The sequence below is a fragment of the Lactuca serriola genome, chromosome 9, assembly GCF_051521515.1.
Source record: "Lactuca serriola cultivar US96UC23 chromosome 9, Lser_US96UC23_V15, whole genome shotgun sequence".
In the NCBI taxonomy this organism is placed as follows: domain Eukaryota; kingdom Viridiplantae; phylum Streptophyta; class Magnoliopsida; order Asterales; family Asteraceae; genus Lactuca; species Lactuca serriola.
Window position 1 is genome coordinate 4,272,085 of NC_136416.1, and position 23,877 is coordinate 4,295,961.

At 34.7% G+C, this 23,877-nt stretch overlaps 1 protein-coding gene and 1 long non-coding RNA gene across 25 annotated transcripts; both read left to right on the top strand.

The window, feature by feature from the left end:
• The first annotated feature begins 4,315 nt into the window (after positions 1 to 4,315).
• On the top strand, positions 4,316 to 7,767 carry LOC145072837 (uncharacterized). Of its 24 annotated transcripts, none has more exons than XR_013691175.1 (10): positions 4,317 to 4,673; positions 4,744 to 4,807; positions 4,881 to 4,946; positions 5,147 to 6,009; positions 6,127 to 6,202; positions 6,294 to 6,491; positions 6,832 to 6,923; positions 7,032 to 7,063; positions 7,149 to 7,207; positions 7,380 to 7,767. It is a non-coding gene; the product is annotated as an uncharacterized LOC145072837 (long non-coding RNA). The 24 variants fall into 24 exon arrangements; XR_013691180.1 differs by having other exon boundaries at positions 4,904 to 4,967; XR_013691177.1 differs by having other exon boundaries at positions 4,904 to 4,946.
• A 9,796-nt stretch (positions 7,768 to 17,563) lies between these two features.
• Positions 17,564 to 17,942, top strand: LOC145075282 (uncharacterized; the record flags this gene model as incomplete). The annotated part of the gene is made up of 2 exons (XM_079021579.1): positions 17,564 to 17,647; positions 17,868 to 17,942. Coding segments are annotated over 2 exons (159 nt in total), but the record flags the coding sequence as incomplete, so codon positions are not given.
• Positions 17,943 to 23,877: the final 5,935 nt, after the last annotated feature.

A 23,877-nucleotide genomic window follows, 5' to 3' on the forward strand; every position in this document is an offset into this window, starting at 1 on the left:
CAGGGGGGAAACATCTCTGGTGGCACACCATTCGGTCGACGGGAGGTGTAGCGGCGCCGGCTAAGGGGTCACAAGGATGGCGGCTGGTGAAGAACGATTAGGTTTAGGGTTTGAAGCGGGAGGGGTGACGGGTTATATACCCCGATCCCCTAAACTCACCTCCATAATAACAAGTTTGGCCCCTTCCTTCCCCTTTTCTTTCAATCTTAATCCAATATTTACCCTTTAGACCTTTCTCCCATAATTTCCTTTCATAATAAGTCCTAAAATTACCAACCAGCCCCTAAGCCCTTAAATTTCTTCAATTTAAGTCCATAAATTACCAAACGCCCCCTAACTTCTGAAATCCTTTTAAAATTAAATCCAGATCTTACACTTTTAACCCCAAACTTCTAAAATGTGGCAATTAACTTCTCGAAACCTACACCCTGCATATATAATTATTTGTTTTGGGGCTACGAGCCATTCATTAATTAATTAATTTATTTAATAAATAAACGGGGCTTTACAGTAAATTTCAGACTCAATTTGAAAAGAATATTGAAGGCAGAGTTTAAAAGGGTAATTTATGGACTTATAATGGAAAATCTTTATGGAGGAGGGGCCAAAGTGTATAAAAATGAGTTAAGTTTAAAAGGAAACATGGGACTTCAGCCCGTTCCTTCTTTTCCCTGTTTGAATATATATAGCATCAAGAAACCCTAACCCTAAATTTTATCTAGCCGCCACCTTATAACCCCTAACCACTGGCCTCCACCTACAGCCGCTCCAGCCGGTCTCCGCCGCCGCTTCTTAGCCATTATCGAAGTCGCAAGCCACCCGAGCCCCTTTTGTATTCCGACCAGACGAGTTCCGAGCGACACCAAGATGGTTGAAGACGAAGGTTGCCTTGGTCGTTAGGGCAATGGGCGAAGTAGAAGAACATGACATGTCGCTGCCGCCGTTCGCCATGCAGGGTCGCAACCTCCCTCCTCTTCCCCGTTATTCTGTTCTGCGCCTCAGATCATGTTGTCGACGCCACCGTTGCCACTGTTTCATTGTCGTTGGTTTCAGTTTCAGCTCGTGAATGTGTCCATGTTTTAGTGGTTGTCGTGTGATGTTGGTCGGAGAGCAAGAGGGCCACCATGGCAGCCAACCATGGTGGTTGTCGATGTCCAAACTCCTTCTATCGCCACCAGCCACCGTGAGTGGTGGTTGTGGGTGTGTAATGGTGCTATGTGTGTGCTAATTTTAGTTGAAGTTGTTTTCCTTGGGTGTTTCTTGATCGAAATCCAAAAGAAACCACCGCCACCACCGTGAGGTGGTGGCCGCCATCGTGAAACAGTCGTTGTCGCCACCTCTTTAGGGTTCTGCCGTCGTCAAGCGCTACCAGGTGGTGGTTGTGATACTATTCCGAGCATAGTAGTGAGTGTGTGTTATTTCAGTGATGTACGATTGAGTTTGTTGGCCGGAAAGATCAAGAAAGTCGTCGTCACCACCGTGAGGTGGTGGCTGCTGCCATGAGCCACCGCCGGCCACCATGGTATGGCTGTGTGTGTTAGTTAGTGTGTGTGTAATTTTGGATTAAAGATTTGTAACTGTAATTAACAACGAATAATAAAAATAATAGTAACCACCACTGTAAGGTGGTGGCCGCCACAGTGTGCCGCCGTTGACCACCACAACCTGAGGTGGTGGTGGGTGGTGCCCCACAAGCAAAACCCTAATGGGCCTAGCCAAAACCCTAATTGGCTTAAAAATTACTATGAATCTCAACAGCTCGTACAACAAATTGAGACCTAAGCACTGGAGGTAACGTTTAACTTCTCTTTGGTCTCGATGAAATCATATCTTTCTCAAGAATTTTAACATTTTCAGTTTCATCGCGAGACTTAGGTTCATTCCCTTTGACTGAATCGGAACTTATTCCAACAGAAACATAATTCTTACTAACATAACTATCAATACCTGGATTCACTTTTGGAGGAGTATACATATCATCCTCAATTCCTAAATTAAAAGAAGGAATACCCTCAACTACACACTTTTCCTTATGACCACCCTCGCAATCCATAGGCAACTTAGTTTCAACAAATCCAGATTTCCCAAACGAATTTGCCGATCCATATTTATTAACAACAATACCTGGACTCACTTTTGGAGGAGTATGCATATCATCCTCAATTCCTAAATTAAAAGAAGGAATACCCTCATCTACACACTTTTCCTTATGACCACCCTCGCAATCCACATGCAACTTAGTTTCAACAAATCCGGATTTGCCAAACGAATTTTCCGATCCATATTTATTACCACCAACGTTGTTGTTAATAGACTGCCCAACATCTCGAAATTCATTAGACTTATCATCATAACTACTGCTTTTTCCAGATGACTGAAAAGCATATTCGCATTTATAATTACTATGACGAAAAGCTTTATATGCAGAACATAACTCTTTCAGACAAATACGGTAGAAGCTTCAAATTGCATGCACCTTGTTTGTTACATGATCCAAAACATGTACATACAAGAATAATAAAGTTTGCAACAAACACCATATATGCTTCACATCGTTCTATTATCTTGTACACAACATCATTTGGAGTAATTAAAGACAACGGCTTCTTGAATTGATCTTTCCATATTTCATACCATTCCTCATTATCTCTTAAATCAACACTATTTAACTGATCAACCCCCATAGGCAGCCCTAACACCCTATTAACATCTTCCCTTGTAACCAAAATATTAGAAACCTCAGTTTTAATAACCATCTCTAAAGGATCAAACGAATCAACAACAAAATAACATAATTTTGCTGGAATACTTTGAGTCTTCATGTCTATCAATGATCCAAACCCCAAACTCCTCACACATTCTTTTTGCTTATGATTCATTGAATTCACAACACCATATATAGAATGAAGAGAAACACGAGAATACAATGACTTTATTTTAGCACAATGCAACTCCATTTTCTTTTTAACTTTCTTATCAGCTATCTTATCCACCCTCTTCACACTACTACTGGAACCATCCTCAAAATCAGAATCACTAGAAAACTCTACAACAAAAATATCAACATACAAACGATGTAAAATAATATAAAAACATTAATAAAACATAATCAATAAATACATTACACAATAAATAAGTAACATTATATTTAACTTTACCTTGTTCGGAGACAAATGTTTTACTAACTTTTCTAACACTTCTGTTAACCAACTTTCCTGCTCCTTGTAATGCTCCGAACTTCAAAATCAGAATCACTTACATAATCTAAATTATGTCCAACAAAAAAAAAATTATAATCTACATTAATAATAAACTTAAAAAATAACCACATTATAAACACTAACCTTCTGAATCAGATGATTTTGAATTTAATCGACCAAACAAACCATGTTTTCTCTTTTTCATCGAACTATAATCAGACTGACAAACATTATTCCTTGGCTTTTTCTTTTTCCAAGAATTACTAGATGAAATGTCAATTGTCTTCTTCATAGAATTACTGGAATAAATCTCAATTAGACTCTCATCATCTACACATGAAGTCATAACAAAATCAACCCGAAAATAATGATAAAATAAGTCAATTTGAAAAACATTAATAACAACACATCATAACTTACTCTCCTTCTTAACTTCAACAGATAGAAAATTTTTCCCTTCTGATACTTCATCATCATCTATTTCTATAGGATTATCACGAGAATTAACCATGCAATCAACTTTCACCAAATTCTCATTTAAATAATCCTTCTTCCTGGAAACCATTCGTTGTGATGCAATTGTAAATTTCTTCATGAGTTTCGAATTCGAACTTTGCCTATTCCTGTTCACCTTCGCATCTAACAAAGCTTTAAACGCAAACATTATGTTGAATAATGTTGAAATACATAATCTACTATAGATAAAATTAAAAGAAAACCCTGAGAATAAAATTTCAAACAACAGAAACGTAGACCATCAAACAATTACGCATAAACGGTTACATCAATTTGAAAAACCGACAACTCACTTCTCAATGACGGTTACACTCAAAAAAAAAACCTACATATATAAATTACATTTATAACCTTTTAATTAAAAAAAATATAAAAAACAAACGATTACGTGTGAAATAAAAACGACAACTACTCTTATACACATGGTTTTTTCTTATTGGTTCTTACCTTTTTCACATCTTACACTCATTTTTACACGAACCCACTTCTATATATATATATATATATATATATATATATATATATATATATATATATATATATATATATATATATTAAACTTGTGATAAATTTCAACAGGACCAAACTTTTTTTCTTTGGGTTTTAAATTTTCTTTTTTGCCATAACTGTGTGTTCTATTTCTCTGCAACTACTAATTTATCTTTCCAACCTTTCCACGTGCTCTTCTCTTCTTCCACCGACTTCTTACTCCCAACACGGTGTCATCCACCGTTTCTATTCCCCAATAACATTATTCCACCATACCCCTCGGACCACCGACTCCTTCATTAACTTCGACTTAATCGAAACGTAGACGGATTTCATCCGCTTAAGCGTTCATATCAGACACGAGCGAAGAAGCAACATCGGCGACATCAGCAATCACACACACCGATCAATCTCCTAATTCATAACTTCTGTAAAGCAGTTGTCACCGATCATCGCGGGGTTTTGCAGGTTTGTAGTCGATTGGGACTTCTTTCTTATCTCTCCCAAAATCAAAATCGTTTTCTGTCTTCTCCATCAGGACCGAAATCTTTGTGTTCTTCATAGAGCAATTCTTATCCTCTATAGTGTTGGTGGTGTTCAAAGTGAGTCAATTATTGCTCTTATGACACCATATTTGTTCTTATGTCGATTTTTTTTGGGTTGTTTGTATCTCAGACTGTAAATGACTTCGTTTGAAGGTCACCGAGCTTAGGATTGCAGTTGGTTGATAGGGCGATACAGGTATTGGAACAATTTGAAATGGTATGCTAACTTTTATTACGTGTTGAAACATTTGTCCACCAACTGTTTGTTAAAAGTTTTTACTGAATTCATATTTTTTATGTCGTCTCTAACCGAAACTTATTATCTATTGGTTTATGAGATTTACTCAAACAAACTAATCAAAGAATGAAACAATGGTTTTTGTGTTTGAATCCTAGGTACAACTTTGTTCCAAACTGACAGATACAATTGGATTTTTGAAGTCAAAAGATATATAGTAATTGACAGGTCCTCAATGGAAACAGACACATACAATTGGATTTTTGAAGTCAAAGTGATGCAACTTCCTCTCCTCTTTCAGCAGAAAAATCAACAACTATGACAAAAAAACCCTTTTGGCCAAAACTTTCTGTATTTGCTTCATATCATGATTCCTTCTTAAATTTTTCTGTGTGTGTGTGTGCGTATGTGTGTTTTGGTTAAACATTTTTGATTGATCGTTGACTCAGTTGCACTGGAACTTTGGAAACAAATATTTTCGGGTCCACCAACTCTTCAATTGCACCGGTATCTCCTATTCCATACCAATTTTTCACTGGCTTAGATTAACTATTTTCTCATTTTTCAAATGGGTGAAACAGGTTCTCTTTGCTCCTTTTTTAATAAAAAGGGATAGGAAAAAGATACATTTCCTAAAGTTTTTTGTTCATGTTTGAAACTTACAACATACTACCTGTATATATTTTTTTTAATTCCAACTCTCCAAACTGGAAGGAATATTCCTGCAATATAGGTAATAAAATAAGGCTTTTTTTTTTCTTTGTTCTTTGTTTGTTTAACCAAAACCTGATGTATGATATTTTTTTAAGTCTGAAAACGGTCTGGAAATTGGGGCACTTATGATTACTTTTCAGATTTCATATCTGCAAAGGATTTGTTATTTTTATTTTCTTTTATAATTTTTTGGATGTGAAGTCCATTGTAGGTAATGAGTGTTTGCATCCTCTTGGGTCGGGGAATCTGGTGGCACCTAAAATACTGGTGATCTTCACGTTTTACACATGTCCATTAATAGCTTCTGGTAACGGCATCAACTTTTTATTCATTTTTTTTCGCAATTTTTAAAAATTAAAAAAAAACCCACCATTTATATGATTTTATATATAGAGCTAAACATTTAAAGTATCTATATTTATAGGTAGTTCGAGATGTGAATAAGAAGTATAAAGAAAAAGCAGGTTGTTGCTCCTAAATATGCATGCTACTTTTTCATGGTGGGACAAAAAAAACTCCATATTAGTCTATAGTCCAACCTATTCATCTCAATTGTGAAGTGATATTTGTATCTTAATTTTGTGTTGGCAGGTTATGTATATGGGGATTTCTTTTTAATAGACAACGAGGACAATTCTGTAATTTTTGTTTGCAAATATCTTAATTAGTTTTGGTATGGTTTGTTTATGTTACAAAAAAGTTTCGTGTTGAAGGACCGAATAGCACTTCTTTTCAGGGGTAATGCAGAATTGAAATGTGTTGTAGCTGCCAGGTGCAAGCGATAGCCATGTATGTTCGATTTACAAATGAACCCCATCTCTCTTTTCGTATTCTTTTGTTCATAAAAATAAATTTTATAGAGCTATCTATTAATAAAGGCTTAACATAAAAAAAAAATTGTTTTTAGTGCTACATACAAGTTAGAAAAATAAAGTTTTTGTTCACACTCATAAATCTTCATGGTTTATAATATACTATGATATGCAGTTTACTTTCTTCTGTTATTGAAGAATTACTTGAGAAATATGTTGAATTGTTGTTCTATTATTGTTAAACTTATATAGCTGAATTTATTTATTTATTTTCCTTCTAAAACACTAAAAAAAAATTAATGGTTTGTGCATCACAGGGTGAACGGGGGTCTGCTACATGTCACCCGTTTAGGCAATTGAAGAGTTGTGTAAATCTCAGTTGGGTTCATAATTTGCTTTTCGGTTCTTGGTATTTTCATTTCCATTTTTACCCTTTTATATAACTTTTGGAACGATAATTTTATTTATAATTTAATCTATGAAAGTTAATTTTTTTTTTTGTGGTTAAATTTTACAGGGAACTAAAAGCAAGGTTAAAGGATGTGCATGGTAAGAAGGAAATGGTTTGATGGTTTAAAGGTTTCATCCAAATTTAAGAGGTTTAGTTCCTTCTGATAGTTTAATCTATTTGCAGAAAAGTATGCAATCCTATTGCCAAGTCCTTTTCAGCAATAAAACAAACTATGTTATAAGGTAATTAATTACTTTTGTTTTTCATTAATTACAATTTCGACTTTGCTTACATCCTGCAAAAGTTGAGATTAACATGAAGTTTTATGGAATTTACTAAAATGATAAACTTTTTCTTTGAGTTTAAATTGATTTGTGTGTTGGTTAACGTATGTGAAATACCATCTGTATTAAGGCTGCAAACATTGTACATGCTTGAAATCTGAAAAGATGGTGTCATTGTGGAATGCTTGAAGGCTGTGATTGAAGTTTTGTGGATTTCCCCGAGTTATGTGGTTCGGATAGATGTCATTTTTGGCGCTGTTGTTGTTGCTGAATAACCAACAAAAGAAAACAGTGTATAACATAATGCTTCATTTGTTTTATCCTTACATTAATATCTTAAAATGATCCTTTTGCTTATGTATATTATTTACTTTCTTGAAATGTATAGTAGTGGAAACAAGAAATTATGTTTGTAACCTGTATCTGTAACTGTATGTTTTACAACTGAACACTTTGTAACCCCCAAAGCGGGGGTCCTTCCCTAATTATTATTATTATTGTTATTATTATTATTATTATTTTGTGAATTTATACATACACTTATATACATATTAATGCATATTAAAAATGTTTTTACATGTTTAAATAAATATAAAAATATGATTTATACATACAAAAAATGTATAAAACCTCATATACATGTATAATTCTTTATACATATAAATAATATGTTTTTATATGTAAAAAACATTTTTATTGATATAAATAATATGCTTTTATATGTATAAAAAAGGTTTTTTCATGTATAAATAATATTTTATATGTATAAATAACATTTTAGTAGGTATATAACGCTATATTTTATACATAAACCATTATTATTATTATTATTATTATTATTATTATTATTATTATTAATTTTTATATTTAGTAGGTATAAGAACGTAATTACGTGTATAATATTATATTTTACTATCTAACATGTTGTATTATTATTATTATTATTATTATTATTATTAGGTCGCTTATATAAATATGTCTTTATACGTAAAAAAAATATTATTTTTATGCATAAATATGTTTTTAAAATGTATAAACATTTTTTTAAAATGTATAAATACTTTTTTAAAACATATGTATAGTTATGTATGTTTTCTATACATATAAATATTTATGTATAAATTCATAAAATATATAAATTCGATTTTTATATGATTTTATATGTATAACTACGTATATAACGTCTTTATACATTTTTAAAGATATAACATTTTATATGTATAAAGATATACATATTAAAATAAATTAAAAACATATGTATAAATTTATAATATCATAATAATATGATTTTAGAGGCATAAATACGAGTTTAAATAAATAAATACCTTTTAAAAACATATAAAAGCATTTCTAATACACACACACAAACACACACACACACACACATATATATATATATATATATATATATATATATATATATATATATATATATATATATATATAGGTTCATTCGAAAACACAAATGAGTTGCGAAAATGCGAAAACACATATTGTCAAATAAGAAGTGTACACATGTTGTTATTATTAGATCAAATTTATTAATAATATATTAAATATAATAAGTTTACACGGAAGGGTATTATTGTAATTAAGGCATATAGATGGTTTTAGGCGGTTCCCCAGTGGCCCAGTCCCACATCCACCACCCTCGTCGACCGTTTCTCATCCATATCTTAAAGAAGCACCTACGATTCTCCGCTGACAACTGCCTTCTTGCCCTACCCTTCAAGAACACATCCGGACTCCCGATGTGTGTCCTTTAACTCCCATGAAATCAAATGCTTCTTCAATTGATCGTCTCTCAACGATTTAGGGTTTTCGATTGCTAGTCTCTCAGCTAGGAATCGATCCCTCTGATCAGATACAAGCCCTCTGCTTTTCGTCGACTGAGAGTGTATGTATAAATCTTGATGCGATTTCGGCAAAGAATTGGGATTCTGTTGATGTGGGATGTCAGAAACTTGCCTGTATTTTGGTTAGGGCGCCATAATACTCCAATTTTTTAGTTTTGTACGAGCTATGAGAAGGTTGGCTCGGATGTTGTTTTTCCTCCTGGGTGTATACTTTATGTATACTTTACAGGTTTCTTTCTTTCTTTTTCAAAGTGCACCCTTCTTTATTCCTCTTGGTGATCAACTAAGGTTAATCATCTCCTTATCTTTTCCCCAAAATTTCCTTTTATTGCAAGTGCTTATTAACGTTCTTTCATCGAAATCTCCTTTATTTCGAATCATTTGGTGCCCTAGTTACCTGCTTCTGCCCTCTTTACATATGGATCGCTCCTGCAACTATATCGAATTACTCTTCAGAATTGGGTAGGTTGGTATTTATGGTTCTCATGGCATGATGACTCTTCCTTGATTCTTATTTCTTATTTTGAGTTTGTATGCATACATGAGCTATTGGTTTCAATTTAAATTATGCCTTATAAGAAGTTTATGGTTATGTTTTTCTATCACCACTTCGTTTTTATAAATTGAAGCTTTTTGGTTCTTGTAATCTCTATATCTATATCTTCATTTTTTCATCTGATTTTTTATTTATTTAAAATGCAGGTTGGCAATCTGAGTGAGCTTATGCCAATATAGAAACATATCAATTCTATGAGTAATGGCATTGCAGGTATGGAGAGCTTTAACATTCCAATCAAGGTGCTCCAGAATAAGCCACTCGAGTAGGGATTTAGAGAAGTTGGTAGCGAGTTTGGGGTTTTAGTTTGAGTTTTAAACCACATATAAGCAAGTTATCTAGTGAAACTGGATATTAAATTCGTAAATGGGCATGATAATAATCAAGATTTCTTATTAAGTTGAATATTTAATAAATTAAGTTATCTAGTGAAACTAGATATGGAATTCTTAATTGGGCATGATAATAATCAAGATTTCTTATTATGTTGAATATTTAATAAATATGTAGATTATATGGAATACATAAAAAATAAGAAATTTAAATGTTTTAAACAGGTTTAGTTTAAAACTTATTTAAATTCACAATTAAGAATTCATACGTATCCACGACTAGTTCGTATGTATTGTTTTTTGGGTTTTATGATATCTGTCTAGGCTATAGAGCCCCAAAGTAGGTTTGTCTAATTTTGTTTTTTATATAGAGCATGGTGTAACAACACTTGCAACAACAACAATTCAGATTTAACCAGAGGGGCAACAACATTTACATGTCGAATTGTACATCATGTTTGTCCTGTGTTTCTGTTAGGCTACTATCAGGTGGTGCAAAGTATATTAAGACAAGATTCACTGGAATATATTAAACACTTTTTCAAGGGTATAAATGTCAGTTCAACTGTTTCAAGGAGCTGGTTTTTTATCAATACAACAAACCTCATAGATGTAATGTGGATTGTTATTCACCTGATGCATTTTTCCATATAGTGGATTGTTGTTTAAGTGCAAAAAATTGTTGCTATCACGGGTTGATCTGATTTCCGAAAGTTCAGTGCTATTTCATGAGAAAAAGTTTGGGGTTGTCAAGTGTTTAGTTTCACCATAAATCAAGTTAAATTAAAAAAAATGTTGTTGGTGTGGGTAAAGAAAATCTCAACTATTTTGTATGCTAACTTCAGTTCGCAAGTTTCACTATTTTCATTAAGTTTGCAAGTTCATGGAGTAAATCTTGCTAGTATGTACTGGATTGAAACTTATTACTTCATTCAATTATTTAATACTTATATTGTAACTCATTTGCTTGATTTTCCTTCATGCAGATTTGAGAGCTCTAGCATATCAGCACATAATGACAACCTCAATGACTGAAGTTTGTTTTAAGCGACGCTGGTGATGTTGCGTTGATGAAGTGACTGCATTCTCATTTGTTAGGAAAATCGAAATAGGGTTATGGAAATGTGAATAACAAAACAGGAATCATGTAATCACTTTCCTTGTTTGATATTTCGACCCTATATGCCTTGGGTATCACGAAATCCAAACTTAGGATAATTCCTGACGCAACAATTCTGATTTTAAGCACAAAATCAGAATCAATTTTAGAAGAAGATGAAGAAGAAAGCATTTCCCGGTTTTCTGTGTTTCAATTGGCGCCGTTTTCTTTGATTTATCCAATCAACGGATAACTGAAAATAGTTTGTGTCTTTCAAAAAAAGACATATTAGTCCTTATATTTACATTTTTCAAGAATGACAGAATAGTGTTCGGTACTAACAATATTTTAGTAAATACAAGTGTGCACTCCCACACCTCCTAACTTGTATTATAACTAAAACATTATTCTTGAAACACTTGTTAAGTCCATTACACTAAAATATATTTGGTGATAAAATCACCACCATCATCCACATTGAAAAAAGTTTGAAGATGCCAAAAAAAAGCAGATGGTTGAAGTCTACATTGTTGATTGTTACTTTTTTCATATGGATGATATCAGTGTTGATTTTTATTATCGATTAAAGGATTATATTCGTAGTGATTTTTATGTTTGATTTAAGATTTATATATTGGTTTTATTTTTACTTGAGCAAAGATTCAGTTTTGGAAAATACACAGATTGGCATTTATCTTAATTTAAATCACTGAGGTTTACATATGTACTTTGGATTAAAAATAATTGTTATATTAAGTTAACTTTATAGTTTACATGGAAAGGTAAATTTGGAAATATGCATGGGATGTTGTGTAGCACCTGGTTCCTGGTACGTATTCCTTGTAATTAATATTTCTTAAATTATGCATTTTTCCTTGGACTCGGCGAGTTGAAGGACTAAATCGCCGAGTAGAAGCGAGATGAGACGCGGGGTCTAAGCTATGGACTCGGCGAGTCAGTTCCCGGGCTCGGCGAGTAGGCCCTGCTTAGGCAAAAACCCTAACCTGGGTGTTTGCACCCTATTTTAGCACTCTAACTCGGCCTCCCTTGTCCCTAACACTTCCAGAGAGCTGTAGAGCGAAACCCTAGCCCCTTTTTTGTCTTTGTGAGTGATTTTGGCCTTGTGAAGGAAGTTTGAAGCTTAAGACAAGAAGAAGGAGGTGGAAGAGTGCAAGGAGGGGAAGTAGATCCGACATCTACCCTACAAGAGGCTTCCATTCAGGTAGAAAAGTCCCTACCTTGATCACTAGTTCATTAGATCCCCTTTTTGTCCCTAATTGGTGGTTTTCAAGCCCTAAAACACCAAACTCCATGTGTTTGTGCTATATGATCCGAAAGGACTTCAGATCTAGACCTTATGGACGTATTAGAAGTATAAAGTCTCTGTGCTTGGAGTTATCGAGGTCCCTAATGAGTGTATGACCTCTTAAAGAGCTTGGAATTGCCTTCTTGAGCTTGTAGGGCCATGCATGCACCTAAAGTTTGCAACTTTACGTGATAAGCATGCCCTAGGAACATAGATCTATGGTTTGGAAGTGTTGCATGTCTCAGATTTGGTCTATATGGGAAATGGGTCAAAGGGACTCGGCGAGTCCCAAAGTGGAACTCGGCGAGTTCTATGAAGATGGCCTTAGACTCGGCGAGTCCTATGAAGATTGCCTGGAACTCGACGAGTTGTTCTTCAAACTCGGCGAGTCATATGAACTGTCACTGAGTAAGAGGGGTTTAAGTGTTGAAGGTCCAACCCTTCATATCTGCACGCGGAATTAGCAATTTAACATGTAGCAATAGTCCTAGAAACCCAAATCCAAATAAAGGATGCTCTGGTGAGGATTTGGAAGCGAGTAGGAGATCTACTCGTGGGGACTCAGCGAGTTGTTCTTGGACTCGGCGAGTCGGATCGCAAGTCGATTCTATAGTCCCAAGTAGTGAGTTAAGGGTGACTCGGTGAGTGGGAATAGGGACTTGTCGAGTAGGACCGGGTTAGTAGGAGAAGGACTCGGCGAGTTTGTGCCATGACTCGGCGAGTCCAGTCAACTAGAAGTTGACTTTGACCAAGGACTTGACCTTGGACCAGGGTTGGGTCAGTCAATTGACCTAAGGGTTTTAATGAGTAGCTAATCTATGTTTATGATGTATAGCTGGAGGATTACCGGTTCAGCAGTCAGGCGCTTAGCGAGCAGACTTTCAGCAGCTACTTTTCGAGGTGAGTTACCTTCCAGTAGCGGTGGGTCTATGGCCACAATGCCGGCCCACCAGTAGGAGTTGTATGATTAGATGATTGTCTCTGTGATATTCATCTAGGGTTGCTACTACCTGTGATATGTTTATGTGCTAGTATGATATGATGCTATGTGCTAGTGACAGTAGGGGAGACAGTCCCCAAATTACCGGTCAATAGGGCCGAAGGGGCAGTTATGCACAGCCATGCTAGATAGATTATGTGATATGTGGTATGTGGTAGTAGTAGGGGGTGAAATAGTCCCCAGCATCCGGTCGAGAGGACCGAAGGGGTGACCAGCACCCAGATATGCTAGCTAGCATCCGGCCGAGAGGACCGAAGGGGAGACCAGCACCCAGATATGCTAGCCAGCATCCGGTCGAGAGGACCGAAGGGGAGACCAGCACCCAAATATGCTAGTCGATACCGGTTGAGAGGACCGAAGGGATAGGTCAGGCACCCAGATATGCCTGACAATATGTGTAAGTTATGTGGTATGGTATATGGTACAGTGGGGGAACTCATTAAGCTTCGTGCTTACGGTTTTTAGTTGTTGTTTCAGGTACCTCTTCAGTCAAGGGGAAGGAGTTGGCGCAGTAGCGGCGCATCACACACACGCCCTTTGTTTTCCGCGCTATGAGACATTCTGGGATTTGTACTCTGACATTATTATGTTTTACGTTTTGGTTTACAGTCACGAGACATGTTTTATTAAATGATTTGATCGTATGATATTTTATTACAAACGTTTTGCAAATCACTTAATTAAAAATGAAATTTTTAGCCCGTGTTTTGAGATGTTACATGTTGATTTTATGGAAAGTATCTTAATCCAAAAGTGCGATATTTGTGTATAAATACTATTAAAAAGATTCAAATTTGTAGAATATAAGTTAAAGAAAAGGATACGAAGTATTCTTATACTCCCTCCGTCCCAAATTGATAGTCCACTTTTGACTTTTTAAGTCTTTTTTCTTTAACTTTGACCTTAAATATTTTTATTTGTGTTATATATTACTTGATAAAACTTATAACAATGAAAAAACATTTAAAATACAATCCATTCATATATTTTGCATCAAATATTATCTATCAAAAACAAAAATATTTAAGATCAAAGTTGAAGAAAAAAGACTTAAAAACTCAAAAGTGGACTATCAATTTGGGACGAAGATAGTATTACTTTGAAAAGATTCAAATGTATGAGGAAGTTTTCAATTAAAATTTTTATGTATGAGGAAGTTTTCAAACGATTTATAATAGTAGAAACCAACTATGAAAGTGGGTATGCAGTTGTCTTTTAAATTTACGGATGTAGCCTTTTAATTTAATGAAAATGTTTAATAATTTAATTGTAATTGGTTCTCGCATTTTCGCAAAATATTTGCATTTTCGTATGAGTCTCTCTCTCTCTCTCTCTCTCTCTCTCTCTCTCTCTCTATATATATATATATATATATATATATATATATATATATATATATATATATATATATAATAGTAATTATTATAATAATGATAAAAATAATAGTAATAATAATAATATTTTTTAGATGTTAAATATAATTTGTTAGGTAAGCTAACAAACAATTATATCCCGAGTTTGAATCTCTATATCCCCAATGTGCTTCTTACTTCTTCGAGATTTTTACAAAACAGCGTCAGCGCTGACGTGGTTCCACATATGCAAAAATTCTCCTCGTCAGCGCCTCCTATGCTGTGTCACCGGCTGTAGCCGGGTAAGGGGCAAAACCGAATCAATTTTCCGGTATGTTAGGGCTTTAACGCACCAAAAAACTGACTTAGGACATATCCAAATATTTTGTGTAAAATTTGGGATTTTTATGTCAAAAACCCTTTTTCAAAAGCTAAATCTATATAATAATTCTGAAGAGCAACATTGTAATTTACTCTAAACACAGAGTTCAGAGTGGAACCTAACTAGCACGGACATGGCACTGTGGAGGCCTTTCTGTCCTCTTTCTTCAACTAAAAGTCTAACATGATATGATAATAATAATAGATTTTGTTTTAAACTTAATTAATTTATAATTTATTATGTAGATCGTGTTTAATACAAGACAATCTTCAACCCGTAAAGCTGTTATTTTACAACAAATTGATACAGAACATAAGGCAACACCAAATTTTCTCCAACCCATTACTATTTTAACACTAAAAGAACATGCTAGGTATATTTTTTTAAATTTTTTTTATAGTTTTTCAAAAAAATTCTTAAAGCGTTTTGCAAAGTTAGACTCATATACTTTTATTGAAACAACTTTTGAATTATATTATTAGACAATTAAAAAAAAAATCTAAATTATTCGTTTAGTATTATGCGCTTAATATAGTTCAATATATATCAATGGGAAGGTAAACGGGAAACAAGCTGGGCCGCTAGCCGTTTCTGGATGACAAAACTAATTCTTTGAAAGCAACGTCTGTGGATCTAGGAGATATGACATTAGAGTTCATGACCCGTTGGACTCTGTTGAGTAGCTCCACCGCCTCTGGTGCGAGAAAACCAAATGTATCAAATGCAAAAGGTACAAACACATGTTGATTTTCTATACATGCATTCTCGTGCTTTGTCACTTTGCACACAACGACTTTCAAAGCGGCATGCCCTGTTGTGAAACCCCCGCTCCTCAAACCGATGAGAGGAGAGACCCAGTAAGATCCACACACGCGTGCTTCCCTCCTACCTATCCAAAGACTAAAATGTCAGCCGGTCTAAGTATGGATCTTGTATCCTGTAGGTCCGTCAAAAAGTTTATTGGCGCTTCTTTCTTCGCAGAAATATCAGCATGCCGACAAGCATCAAAGAGAACATCCCTAACCACATCATGTCGGTACTTGAAACCAGGGAGCTCTCTACAATGAACCACATGTTCCCCAAAGGTATCCAAACATGCCTTGCGTCAAACTGGGCATATCTCGTCAATTGGGAGTAGAGGAATCATGAGGTGGTAACGAAGGATAGTTCAGTACTCCACAGGAGACATATGCTGGCCAAGGCCATCAATAGGGATAGTTAGGAGAAAATTCTGAGCATGAGGTTCCCGCAGACACTCAAAATTTGCTTTCTGTCTAACAGTCATGTCGAAGTCGACTTCCATATCTTTGACAATTTTGCTAAAAAGGGCACACGCCAATGCTTTTTGGGATTTAGGGGGGGTCTTTATTAGTGAAACCGCTACAGTCAAATCCCGGAATCGTATCGTGAAGACGATTCATAGCACATAGGTAATCAGAATTCATATCACATATGTCACTGTCACGTAAGATGTTGTCTTGAGAAACACGTAAGAGGAAACCCCGTATGCCGAGTACAAACCCAAACCACCGAAACGAATAGGGAAGGAAGCCAAATGCCACTGAATGTCTGCAAAGAAGGGGCCTCCACATACCAACATATCCTCGATAGACCTGCGCAATCCTTTGTCAAAGAAAAAAATTTCCTCTTTTATGTGCACCGGCTGGCATGTCCTTAAACCAAAGAAAAGTTTTGCGATGCCCATATTTGATCGAAGCAAAAGGAGCTCACTCTGTGGGTCACATAGTTATGGAAAAAGACCCATCAAATCAACAGCATTGACCGCTCTCTTCATGGCCAGCCCGCTAATAAACCTTGCGTCTCAGTTAACAGCCCCTTATATTCGTTGGGAATAAATCGGCACGAAGCTTTGTACCATCACAGGAGGGCCAAAAAATCTCCATTTTCTTGACGTGCAACTCAAGACCAAAGCCTGGACCATTCAACCGAATAATGTTCAACACTCTAGCCATCTCCTCTAAATCCCCAATTATAGTCCCATCATCCAGATACCAAGCATGGAGAAGGAGCTTGGAATTGTCTCTAATCTTGTGCACAAGCGGGTGCAAAATGAGGGAAAAAAGAAGAGGGCCCAAGGGGTCGCCTTGCTGCACCCTAGTGACACAAATGTCCTACGAACTTTCTAGCGTTGTTCTTTTTAGTCACTAAACTATTTTCGTGACTTTATGAGGGAATAAAATCATTTTTTTCGGGTCTATTAAGTCCTTTTGGAAGATTAGAAGGGCTAAGCGGGTGACATTTTTGCCACCTCCTTAATGAAATGTCACAGGTCCTTTAAAAATCTCCCACGAAATTCTATTGTTTGACTCAAGAAATTCAACAAACATTATCAAGAATATAATCTGCCATTAATAAGCCTTCCTCTAAACCCAATTTAATCCCTGTTGAACTAAAAGCGAAATTGAAATAAATCGCTCCACTTAATCACCTAGAAGCTACACAAAAGGGACTCAACATCGCCATGAACAAATACACTAAACTTCTCGAGAAAAAATTATATCAAGACAGATGAAAACCTTATAGTTTTGTCGGCTTCAATTCCTACACAATCAACCATATAATCACTAGTCATTTATATTGTGAAAGCATGTTTGGAATCTACGATTGTTTCATAAACGAAGCTCACAAAGAAGAAACCACCATCAACAAAAAAACCCAAATCTTAAATCCAGTCGTGTGACCTAACTCTCATTCTGATGTGGGTCATAATTAAGCACGACAAGCTTCAAAAAACCGGACCCGACATCAAATTAAAGCTTCATTGTTTACAATTCTTGGAAATTCTTTAAAATGGCAATCGAGATGAAGTTGTAACATATAGAAGAACTCATTTCGCCACTTTTGTAGCCCAACACTTTCATGAAATCCAAAACCTTATGTTGGTTCTTCGATGGGTCGGAAATATTGACTTGTCATTGTAACTAAGTTGGGGAAACTCGCCAACGAACTCGCTCTCATCAATTTTGTAATATCTTAGTTGAATCTTATGAAAGCCCTATGAGAGTGACAGTGGTTGCGTTCAAGGGTTGTCAACTTTATAAAAACAGTTGAACATTATGACGGGGAGTGGGTGGTGGTGAAGAAAGTAGGTGTATTTATGTTTATGTGTTCCTTTCTACACGAGATGTCGACTTTATTATCTCAATTTTAACTAGAAAATGAAATTATGAACTTTATCGTCCACATCATCTTAAATTGCTAATGTGTCATATAAAACCGGTTATTCTAAGTTAGAAGGACTAAAAAGACAGGTTGTCCAGGAGTTGGTTCCCTCATAAAACCACCAAAATAGTTTAGACACTAAAATGGCCAACCCTAGAAAGTCCGTAGGGCATTTGTGTCATTCCTCCCTTATTAAAAAGTAAAAACTATTAAATTTTAAAATAAGCTTGAAACATAAATCTAAATTTGTTATACATGATATTATGTTAGTATCAATATAATTTATAGTATAATATTAAAAAATATATAAAATACAGACTATTATCATACAAATAGTGAAATAAAATAAATAATTTCAAAGTTGACGTGATAGATTATATTAGTGAAATTTAGGTGTTCTTTGGTTCGCAGAATGTTGCGGGAAGAATTTGAATTGGAATTGAAAAATGAATATGTCAGGAATTTAAATCCAGTTTCATATATTGTTTGGTTGGTAGGAAACGAAATTGGAATTAATTCTAGATTTTGTTTTATTCGCAAGAAATGGAATTAAAGTTCATGTAAAATGATAGAATTACTCTTTTTTGTCTGTTTTGCTTAATTTTACTTTGTTTTTGTAACTTATATGTAAATATACATTACATAAATTATAAAAACAGAAAATTTCAGAGGTAGTGGCAATGGTGGTGGGGGCGGTGGAGGTGACAATGATGGCGACGACGACATTGGTGGGTGGTGATGATGGTGGAGGAGACAATGGTGGGTGACGGTTACGGTGGTGGTGATGGTGGCGGTGGCGTTGATTGTGGTGGCGACGGTGGTGGTGATGGTAGAAATGACGGCTGGTGACGGTGACGACAACGGTGATGGTGTTGGTAGTGGCAGTGGCATCTGGTGGCGGTGGTAGTAGCGAAGGTGGTGGTGGCAACGTCTGTGGTAGTCGTGGTTGATGGTAGTGGCGACATCGGTGGTGGTGGCGTTGGCGGTTGTGGTAATGGTGGTGGGTGATCGTAGTGGTGGTGGTGGTAGTGGTGGTGGTGATGGTTATAGGTGTGGTGGTGGTAATAGTGTTGGTAGTAATGGTGGTGGCGGTGATAGTGGCGACGACGTTGGTAGTGGTGGTGGGTGGTGGCGAAGGTGGTGGTGGTGACTGATGGTAGTGGTAGTGGTGCGGCGACGGTTGTGATAGTGGTGGGTGGTGGTGGCAGTGTTGGTGGTGGTCGGTAATGGCGGTGTTGGTAGTGGTGAGTGGTCGGTGGCGGCAGCGGTAACGATGATGGTGGTGATGGCGGTGATGTTGGTAGCGATGGTGGCGGCGGTGATGGTGGTCGGTATTGGTGGTGGTGGTGAAAGTAGAAGTGGTAGTGGGTTTCTTGTTAAGTACAAGAGGTATTTCTGTAATCTGCCACTTTCCTTGATGAGAATGAATGTTTTCCATCCAACTTTGGAAGGAATTCACTTTCCTCCATATGGTGGAAAGTTTGTTTCATTTAGGAATTTTTTCCATCCCTCCAAATCCAACCAAACTCATGGATACGAGGGAATTGGAATTCTTTCCCTCGAATTTGATTCCTTTCCTGCCAACCAAATGTGCATTTAACATTATATTTGATATTCATAAAGGGTATTTCTAAATGTACGAATTGTATTCCAAATGCAGGAAGAATTGATTGAGTGGATATGTGTCAAATTTAACTATTTTTAATCTATTAAATTAAATGTGCAATGAAAATGTTACTTTTTAATTTACATTAAATACCCTTATATTCATATTAATTTTCCAATAAAACCTTATATTTTTTAAAGCTTAATATATATATATATATATATATATATATATATATATATATATATATATATATATATCCGGTAAGAATTTTTTTTTGGTAGGAAGGTAAGAAGTCTTTTTTCTACATAATTTTTTGACGAACAAAATAAATGAATCACTAGATGATTCATTTGTAAGATGAAAAAATTTCCAAAAAAACATTTTTATGATTCATTTTTAAGTAAATTAAGAAAAAAATTCACTTTTATGACAATTTTAGTGAATAACAACAAAATCATTGTATAAATGTATCATCGAGATGTTTTTTTGAGAATTTTTTCTTGTGAATCATCTTACAAATGAATCATCTAATGATTCATTTTGTTTGTTCGCAAAAAAAATATGTAGAAAAAAAACTTCTTACCTTCCTACCAAAAATTTCCTTCTTATTTGATCTTGACTATATATATATATATATATATATATATATATATATATATATATATATATATATATATATATATATGTATATGTATATATATATATATAAAAGTGAGGACCCGAGTGACTTATCAATATAACACAGATATTGTATTCTATGCCACACCAAAAATTTGTTTTATTTATAAAGATCTTACAAACTATACATAGTTATTAATTATCAGATAATTCAACTGTAGAATTATTATAATTACTATATGAAATAGAAGAATATAGAAATTCTGTCGAGCAACATAAACAATTTTCCATCAAACTTGATGATTTATAGTAATGCAAAAGTGGCAAAATAGTAGACATGATATTTGTAAACTTAATGATTTATAGTAATGCAAAAGTGGCAAAATAGTAGACATCATATTTTTAAATTAACGTTCACATAATGAGCATCTTCAACTACATATACATTTCTAATATTTGAAATATAATTATTTTCAAACTAATGCATTATTCAGTATTGTAAAACTTCCGACTAGTATGTGATTAGTTTTTAGATTGTACTCGGCCGACTAGAAGGCGTCTAACAATTAACTTTTGCCTATATAACGAGTGAAACTAGTCGACCGAGGGATGAGAATCGGTCCGGACGCAAACAGAACCGAACCAAGAATCAAAGAATAGTAGGAAAGAGAGAATCAAAAGCACACCAAATAATAGGAAACAATTAATGAGTATAATAGGAAAGTGAATCAAAAACACACCAAATAATAGGACACAATTAATTTTTTTCTTTATTAAAAAACTAGGGATGATAAATTATATAATTTGTTTAACAACTAATTAGGAAAATGGATAATGGTTTTTATATAATACAACAATATTTTTTTCTCTAAAGTGGAAGAAAAGTTATAAGTAGAGTTATAAACAAATAAAATGTTTATCAATTCTGTCGTGTTCGTTCATTTATTTGGTCAAATTTGTATTCGTGTTCATTCGGTTCATTTAGAACTTTCATTACCGGGGTTTTTATCATACTATTATAGTGAGTTTACCTTAAAAATATACGTCTGTTTATATCTAACAAATTGTCAAACAAACTTAGGTTATCAAATATTAAATCAAATACTTACCAAATAGGTTTGTTTTTAAAATATTTACCATTTAGAGTTGAAATCTATACCAAATCAAATTTAAAAGCAAAAGCAAAAGAAAATAAAACAACCCCGAACACGTCATCTACCATCTGCCCTGACATCACGCTGCCTTCTTGATTCCGACCACAATCAAACGCCTGGACTCCACATCCGTCCGCAAGGTTTGATTTCTACTTGATTACGGTTCGATTTTTCCATGATTTCAGGTTCGATTTTTGAACTTTCATCTTCAGTTTCTGACTTAATTAGGTTAATCAAATACAAATTGAATGGAGAATGGATAAGTTACTTGAGAATTGCTTCGAGAAATACTCTTTTCAGAGAGTGCATTTCGTTAAGAGGATTTGGGTGATATGAACATTGAGATTATGAGAAATACTCTTTACAAGACATACCTTGAATATTTGTATCCGTTTGCTAGGTAAGCAAGTATCTTTTGCTTATGAATATCACCATAAACAAGCTATGTCATTATTAAAAATTACTTCATGTTATTATTTATGTTTATGGCTTGTTACGCTTTTGTTTTATGGTTTCTATACACAACATTGGAAGAGAGCTTGGAGATTGTTCATATTAAGCAACATTTTACTCCTCCCTTCTTGTATCAAATCAAACTTGATGCTAACATAACTACTATAGCCAATCCATTACATATTCCTGCCAATTCACCAAAGATGAAAGACAAGGCACCCAAACTAGTAGCTACATCCATGGCTAATGTAAACAAAGCAACAATAGTCATTGAAACAATGTTGTCTCCACTTTTTTCTATCATTCTCTTTGTTAATGGTGTTAAACACTTCACATAAATTGTTTCCATCTATAACACTTCCTATGGTGTCCTTTAATGGAGCAGTAAATAGCCTATGTTTGTTAGTCTTGTTTTCTGAATCTGATGTAGTAGAAGTATATAACACTAGTGAAAAGATAAAGAATATCAAGAGTTGCCTATGTCCCAAACCTATTGTGCTCCTGTTGTTCCTATCAACAGATCAAAAGCATTAATTTGAATTGAAATTTTATCCTTTTCTAATGAAATGAGACATATGATGTTTGTAAACAAATTTGATAGACATTAATAGCAAAAAAGTTAAACAAATCAAAAAAATATATTTAGAAAACAATAAAAATAGAATAAAAGCTAAAAAATTTAGAAAGAACTAAAATTTTAAAAACTATACCTATTTGGTAAATATTCTTAAACTACACCTATTTATTAAATAAAATTTTAAAAAACACTTGTTTGGTCCAAAACTCCAAAATGAAAATAAATAAGTTTGATTTGATATGCATCGGGCACACATAAGGCTTCTCGGAGTGGTGTCGAGACTGCCGAGGCCACCACCCCCTTCCACGTCATTTTCTTCGGTTGGCAAAGAGAGAGACTCGGTGAAGAGTCGTCAAGTTCCACAAAAAACCTCGGCATGCCGAGATGAGAGGGCGGTTGTTTGGTGTGTCAAACCCAACAAATAAAGGGGTACAAATGACTCCAAGTACACTACTCTATTGCACTAGAAAGGTAGTACAAGGCAAGTAGGGTCGATCCACAGAGACACGGGATAATTAGTATATACCTCTTTGCGTAAGGTATTTGTTCACAAAAGATTAAATAAGGGGGGGGGGGGGGGGGGGTTGAGTGTAATGATGTAGCAAACCAATATAAAACACGAGTAAACAACTAAAATAATGAATTAAGTTCAGATTTTGTAAGGACTCCAACTCCATGTATGACAATCCAGCAATGTGAATCAAAGATGACAAGACATTTGTTTCATTCTATCTAAGTTGGTACTTGAAAGTGTTAACAAGCTCTAACACTTTCCATTCACCACATTAATCAATCAAAACAAGCTCTTTCATTAATCCTAACCTTACTAACCTAATCTAAACAAGCTCTTAGAAGTAGATTAAAAGATTGCATTAAGCGTATTGTGAATGTTCCCAACAACACCCAATACTCCTCACAAGCTCGGGAGCGTAAGAATGTGTGAAAAAATTTACACTAAATTCATTCATAAGAAATCAATTTAATGCTTGTTACTTGGTTCAATTCACCAAACAATTACGGATTTTGCAAAATGAATAACTTGAATGACCTAACCCTAATTCAAATGGCCAATAAGAATCATTATTAGAATCAAACATTCGATTGAAGTAAAATCAATTTCACTAGATAGAAATTAAAAACAAACATCAGGT